General features: G+C 36.2%; 1 protein-coding gene across 1 annotated transcript; it reads left to right on the top strand.

Annotated features, from left to right (window-relative positions):
* Positions 1-19: 19 nt before the first annotated feature.
* On the top strand, positions 20-6957 carry LOC127844524 (ATP-binding cassette sub-family C member 12-like). Its single transcript, XM_052374799.1, has 10 exons — positions 20-82; positions 190-393; positions 811-964; positions 1609-1737; positions 2085-2266; positions 4165-4395; positions 4524-4653; positions 4911-5183; positions 5860-6046; positions 6566-6957. The coding sequence occupies exons 3-8, from the start codon at positions 841-843 to the stop codon at positions 5072-5074; spliced, it is 960 nt and encodes a 319-aa protein (XP_052230759.1). The 5' UTR covers positions 20-82; positions 190-393; positions 811-840; the 3' UTR covers positions 5075-5183; positions 5860-6046; positions 6566-6957.
* Positions 6958-7593: the final 636 nt, after the last annotated feature.

The raw sequence follows: 7593 nt of genomic DNA, 5'->3' as shown, positions 1-7593 counted from the left end.
TGATTTAGATACAATCCGAGTTATCAAATGCTGCGGACTCGAGCAAGATTTTGATTTTCTCTCAGACAGAGATGAAACCGAAGTGAGTAAACATGTCTTATGCTTGTGTAACTGTGAGTTCCTGTTAAATTTATTGATGACTTGAAGTGCACCATGATATAACGACATGAATAATGCCTTTTTATATAGATCGGAGAACGCGGAATAAACCTCAGTGGTGGACAGAAACAACGAGTAAATCTTGCGAGAGCTGTATACAGCGAAAGTGATATTTACATTTTGGACGACCCGCTTTCCGCTCTTGATACGAGGGTCGGTAAACACGTTTTCTACGAATGTATTCGAAACGAGCTTCAAGACAAGACTGTGTTTTTAGTTACGAATCAATTACAGGTACGGATTGATAAACATAATTACTTTATGTAGCGGAGAAGAACTTCATGTAAGATATTTCCAGAAACGGAAAATGAACAATTGTAAAAGGAGTTAAAAAACTAATTAAGACATTAACATAACGTATTGACATTATATAATAATTAGTACGTGCATTACACATGTTAATAGCTGCATATTATCGTGCTATATTGTAAAAAATTGTATTTAAATGCAGAAAACAATATCAAACGAAAGGCATACTGAAACTCCAGAAGCATTGTCAGTAGATAATTCGTATCGTGAGAGTCCCTTAGAATTGATAAAGAGACAAAGTACCTACACAATAAAATACAATGTATGCAACATACTTTTTAACACAACATATGATTAAATAAGATTTTTAAAAAGTAATTGGACATTTTTAATGATTACAAGTACCTTAAATATTGCGCCGAAGTGCTCGTCATGGATAATGGAGCAGTGGTCGAATCAGGTCGCCATGTGGAATTGATGGAAAGAGACGGAAAGTATACAGAGATGTTCAGAATGTTCAATGAAACGGTCATGAAAAATAAAAGCACAAAATCAGGTATGTGAATTCGTATTCCATTTATTGGTAATATATTGGTAATGTCAATACACAAACTAACAAAAAAACGAACAGTCATTTACAAACAATCCAATTTAAATTGGCATGCTAAAAGTCACATCAGTTCTACGGAAATATAACGAATATAAAAAATATTTCACAAGTTAATCACATTGCCTTGTTTATAATATTTAAAAAAATGAAAACCATTACATATTATTGAAATTGATTAACTAAACTTCACAATACAAAGTCAGGACTTATAAACACAACTTACTCATTCCTGTCATCACGCCCAGCGAAGCCCAAATTCGAATACTGTTCTGTATTCAATATCATGTAAATGTCCACTTTCGAAGTATTATTATTCAAGAATATTTTCGTCTATAATTAAGTGACACACTTGTTGTGTATGTTATTTTAAGAAAAAGGCAAACAGAGTAAATTGATTAATCAATGTATTTTCTTACGCACCGTTCATATTTGTAACAACTGGATGTTATGACTCTACCATAGACTACAAGCTACTTTGAATTGATGCAAATAAGTATTTCTTATATTCGACATGGGTATGGTATTGAAATAAAAGGCAATTGCTAACGTTTGTATCTGAATTCATTTAGGCAATTTTAATACATTAACAGACAGTACCACGGATGGCACAAACTTGCAAAGAGGTGTCAATTATTTGAAGATAGAGGATACGCAAGAAGAAACAAATGAGGGAACGAATGACATCCACAAGCCAAAGGCGGAAGGAAATATTGCATTCAGTGCGTGTTAAGTAAATCATGATTATTGTAATTCAAGAGGTTGAATGGAACTTCCAGATTCAAAAAGTTGATAGTTGCTGATCAAACATAATGAATGCATTGCCACTACCTTAAACACGACTGGGCCGAGGAAGTCAATCTATTTTGTGAAGATTCTTTTCGTAAAGTATTTAAAATATTGTTTTTATCGTTAGCCCTATTGTATGTGTTAACTCGCACGTAATTGACGATCTGCATACATTACCTGAATTACCAGATAAAATCGAAGCTGACAAAATAGCGCAATTGTGTCCAATATAAAATAAAATAAATATTGCAGTCTACAATGTTTGTTTTGTGTTATCTAGGTAAACTCGTTCTGGTAGAAGAAACAGAGATTGTGAATATAGGTGTACGAACGTTTACCGCTTACATACATGCTTCGGGCGGATGGTTGGTCGGCCTCGATGTTGTTTTACTTTATTTCCTGTCCGCGTTTTCCCTTGTGTTTTCCGATTATTGGCTCAGTGCATGGATAAGGCACTTAACTGTAAGTGTTTATCTGATAATCAAGTTTGAGCATGTTCACAGATTGTGAATCTGTCTTTCTGTCTGTCTGTCTGTCTGTCTGTCTGTCTGTCTGTCTGTCTGTCTGTCTGTCTGTCTGTCTGTCCTGTCTGTCCGTCTGTCAGTCTGTCTACCTATCTATCTATATCTTTATGTATATCTATCCATCTATCGATCGATCAATCCATCTATCAATCTGTCTATTTATCTATCTATCGATCAATCGATTTATCAATCTATCATTCTGTCTATCTCTCTATCTTTCTCCCTCCCTTCCTCCCTCCCTCCCTCCCTTTTTCGTCCTGTTTGTCGTACTGTGTGTCGTTCTTTGTGATTGCCTGTCCGACTGTATGTCTTTTCGCTAGTCTAGTTTTGTCTGTCTGTCTTTCGGTCTGTCAGTTTGTCCGTCTGTCTGTCTGTCTGTCTGTTTATCTGTCTGTCCGTCCATCCGTCCGTATATCCGTTATTTCTTTATTGATTTTTTATAAACAAGAGCTGTCTCCATCGGAAGACATATGCCACCGAAAAAACGCTTTTTTTCGAAACCTAAACGCAGATTTCGAAACCTAAACGCGGATCCTAGTTCAAGGTCAAGTCAAACAAGTTTAGTGAAGATCGGATGAAAACTATTTGAATTAGAGAGCAGACAACTACTTAAATAAGAACGCGGACATCATGCTAAATCCTTGAATGCACTAAGTGACCCCGTGACATAGTTTTTGACCCAGCATGACCCATATTTGAATTTGACCTATATATCATTTTGACACAACTTCTGACCAATTTTGGTGAAGATGTGATGAAAACTACTTCAAGTAGAGAGCGGACACCATACTAAATCCTTGAAATTCACTAAGTGACCCCGTGACCTAGTTTTTGACCCGGCATGACCCATATTCGAACTTGACCTAGATATTGTCTTTATACAACTTCTGACCAAGTTTGGTAAATATCTGATGAAAACTACTCCAATTAGAGAGCGGACACCATGCTTAATCCTTGAAATGAATTAAGTGATCCCGTGACCTAGTTTTTGACCCGACATGACCCATATTCGAACTTGACCTAGATTTTGTCTAGATACAACTTCTGACCAAGTTTGGTAAAGATCGAATTAAAACTATTTGAATCAGAGAGCGGACACGAAAAGTGTGACAGACTGACAGACTGACCGACGGACAGTGCAAAAACTATATACCCACTTTTCTTCGAAATGGAGAGCGGACACCATGCTAAATCCTTGAAATGCACTAAATGACCCCGTGACCTAGTTTTTGACCCGGCATGACCCATATTCGAATTAGACCTAGATATTGTCTAGATACAACTTCTGACCAAGTTTGGTAAAGATCGGATTAAAACTTTTTGAATTAGAGAGCGGACACGAAAAGTGTGACAGACTGACAGACTGACCGACGGACAGTGCGAAAACTATATACCCCCTTTTCTTCAAAAGGGGGCATAAAAAATTTAAGTGTTTAAGATGTTACCTAGAACTGTATGTCTGCAATAAAGTCAATTAATGAAATACTTTTTCGACAATATACGAATCCTTGAATGAGTCCTTAGAAATAATTAAACGTTTAAGATAATATGAACTCCTACATGCTCGTAGTTTTATTTCAGAATTTTAAAATAAACATTGTTTGGATTATGTTTCTTAGAAATGTATAATGAAGGTAAACGGATACAGACTGACTTGAAATTCGTAAAGAAAGAATGCTTACTTTTTTTATAACCAGTCTTTATTATGTGCATGTTAAAATGTTTATGTAATTCTGTAGAAAATTGAATTCGACAAATATGCTTTCCTTTCTCAGTTTTGTAAAAATGTAAACACGTGTTAATTGTTTAATCAGCATCATCCGTTTTTATTTAAAGGATTCATATACAACCAATTCAACCGTGAAGGACATACATGCGGATAAAATGCAATATCCAATGAACACGACAATGTCGTCAGTAATGATGTCTAGTAATTCCTCAGCTATTCACGCATATGAAATCACAAAAGAAAAAGCCATTAGTAGCGAAACGTATTTAGTCGTGTATATCTCCTCACTTGCTTTTATACTGGCTCTGATCTTGGTGAATGGATTTTGCCATGCAAAGGTATGTTATTAGAATCAGTAGAGCGTATTAAAAGCATGTAATATCTAAACAGACACAACTGTGACAATGTAAAGGCATATAGAAATACTTTTTATGTTGTTCTGACTGTGGTTTAAACTGCTTGGCAGGTTGCAATAACGGCGTCCAACGAAATCCACGACAAGTGTCTCGACACGGTTATGAAGGCGCCAATGTCATTCTTTGATTCAAACCCGACTGGAAGGATACTGAACCGATTCTCAAAAGACCTCGATGAAGGTAATTGTGGTACTTTCAAAAAACTAATCAAATATGTAAATCAATATATCAAAGCATTATGTTTAATTTGTTTATTATGTCATCTTGAATGTTTGTTAAATGCAGCTCAATATTTAGAAGCTTAGTGTATTTACAAGTCTCAAGTGATTGTTTATTTGTTTGGAAACCGTGGACTTGTTAAATACTTATATGCATACATAAATGTACTTGCGACAAAGACTGGTTTTTAAATTATTCAAATACTTACACTTTTACAGTTGACGTATTCATACCTCAAGCGATCAATCAAACGCTACGTTACACTCGTGTCAATAGGAATATCCGTATACGTGACTCCTTGGTTACTGATCGCCGTGATACCGATCACAGCAGTCTTCTACGTCATGAAACAAGTCTCTATGGTTTCTATTCGGCGAACTGAAACGATTGGAAAACACCGCGCGTTCACCACTCCTTAGTCACGTTAATATGACGTTACAAGGTCTGCCGACGATTGTGGCGTACGGACAACAGGGTCGTTTTTTCAAGCGGTAAAACATATAATAGTTATAAATGTACTGTAAAGTGTCCTCTTTAAAGGTCTAGTTTCTGAAATGTCCGGTCCATACCAGAAGAAATTCTATCCATTTCATAAAATAGTTCATTATTGACTACAATAGTATGTATCCCAGCTTAACCAGCTGGCAATTGGTTATGGGCATTTTTCCCCGTGACCACAGTAGGTTGCAAATGCACAGAGGTATGAAAACCAGATTTTGGGACTAAGGGTTCGCATTACGAAGATGTAACGATTTCTTTAAAGAAACATTAAAAAATCTATTAAGTTTATATGATTTTGATAATGACTTGTATTTAATAATACACACGAGATGCGATATCTTGGTTAAGCCGTGAATGTTTATTAGGCGGTTTTATTTCCACCGTAGATATATCCGAGGCTTGATTTATATAATGATCACCGATGGAGCACGGAGTTTTTTTTAATAGGTCTTGTTCGGATATATTCTATTTTATACCCTTTAATTTGTTTTTATCTAAAGGGACCGAAAACAGTCAAAGCACACGGTATATAAGATAGACAACAGGGTGTTAATATAAACATAAACAGGCAACCAAGTCAAAACAGCCTTGACGTAAATTGAGTTGGCTAACACAAGACAAACTTCTATAAGCGACTATATTACTGTACCATATTGTTTTCTCAAGGTGCGTAAGTTACGCCGACGTGGCCTCGATGTCGATGTTTTTATTCGACGTCAGTACTCGCTGGATTGGGCTTAGAATAGACCTAGCGGCCTGCTTAATTACGGTGTCCGCAAGTCTGATATTTGTTGTCACAAAAGGCCTCATCCCGCCGGCATCTGCTGGACTAGTGCTTGGGCTTTGTGGAAAGGTAACATTAGTGAAAACAAAACATGAAATAGCGAACTATTTCGATGTTATATTTAAGTAAGTTATGACCTAAATGAAACACATGTTGGTTAGGAAATTGATTTGTTCTCTGACAATTCGAGAAGACCACACAACACATCTTGCTGATAAAAAAAGAATGTCAAATATGGAATATCGTTATAATGTGCACTGCAAAATCCAGTAAATATTCTTTTTCTCTGCAAACCATCCCTAATATCCCCCCTATAAAAGAATTATATACATTGTATGAAGCATTGTATGTATCATGTCACGAACTGAGCGAAATAAGTATCTATGAGTTTTTCGCAAATGTTAGGAGTCTACATAAACTGTTCGGTTGAGATAACAACTGTGCAACATAAATTCTTTCGTAAGTACGCCAATCGCATGAAGTTATGTATAGGTCATCGTATACTATCATTATCATTATATTATTTCTTATTTTTCACGTGTACTTCTTATATTTAAGCTATTGATTTAAGAGTTCATTTTATTTCAGACAGTAAGCACAGTGCAGCTTCTCCTTCGTCATATGAATGAAACGGAAGCACGGTTTACGTCTATGGAAAGACTGAATGAATACGCTGTAGTAAGAACCACTGAAAATTCTTTTACAATAGTTTTTATTCGGAATCAGTGAAAAACTCTCACATGTTTTACAAAACAAGAGGGCCATGATGGCCCTGTATCGCCCCACTGCTGAAAAAAGGCTGAAACAATTATTCTCTGCATGTGCAAATACTTAAATATAGGCCCTATTTAAGCACATGTACACTTTTGTGACCCCCTGGGCCAAATATAACCCCAGTGGCATAATTTGAGCAATCTTTGTAGAGGACTACTATATCTCACTACATGTACATACAAAATATGAAAGCCCTAGGTCCAAGAGTTAAGGACAAGAATATTTTTAAAGTGTTCACAAAATAAGCAAGATATAAGCGTATATAATGTTCAATTTTGTGACCCGCGGGTCAGGGTCAAATTTGACCCAAAGGGCATAATTTGAACAAAATTGGTAGAGGACTATAAGATGTTACTGCATACCAAATTTGGTAGCCATAGTTTGAATTGTTTTCGACAACAAGATTTTTAAAGATTTCACAAAATAGGCGCTTTATAAGCGTTTATTCAATTTTGTGACCCCCCCAGGGCAGGGTCAAAGTTGACCCCAGCGGCATTATTTGAACAAATTTGGTAGAGGTTTATTAGATGTCACTACATACAATATTTGGAAGCCCTAGGCCCAACGGTTATGGACAAGAAGATTTTTAAAGTCTTCACAAAATAGGCCCCATATAAGCGTATGTTCAGTTTTGTGACCCCCCCGGGCAGGGTCAAATTTGACCCAAGGGGCATAATTTGAACAAACTTGGTAGAGAACTATTAGATGTCACTACATACCAAATTTGATAGCCCTATGCCTTATGGTTAAGGACAAGAAGATTTTAAAAATTTCACAAAATAGGCCTTATATAAGCATATAATCGATTTTGTGGCCCCCCCGGGCAGGGTCAAATTTGACTC

Source organism: Dreissena polymorpha, chromosome 1, assembly GCF_020536995.1.
Source record: "Dreissena polymorpha isolate Duluth1 chromosome 1, UMN_Dpol_1.0, whole genome shotgun sequence".
NCBI classification, from domain to species: Eukaryota; Metazoa; Mollusca; class Bivalvia; order Myida; family Dreissenidae; genus Dreissena; species Dreissena polymorpha.
This window is presented reverse-complemented; position numbering and strand designations above follow the sequence as displayed.

What these genes read in the sequence shown, in the direction of transcription:
- LOC127844524 (XM_052374799.1), top strand. Translation starts at nt 841, where the DNA reads ATGGATAATGGAGCAGTGGTCGAATCAGGTCGCCATGTGGAATTGATG. An exon ending in CATGGATAAGGCACTTAACT is followed by an intron (nt 2,267 to 4,164) that starts GTAAGTGTTTAT and finishes TTTTATTTAAAG; the next exon opens with GATTCATATACAACCAATTC. An exon ending in ATGGATTTTGCCATGCAAAG is followed by an intron (nt 4,396 to 4,523) that starts GTATGTTATTAG and finishes ACTGCTTGGCAG; the next exon opens with GTTGCAATAACGGCGTCCAA.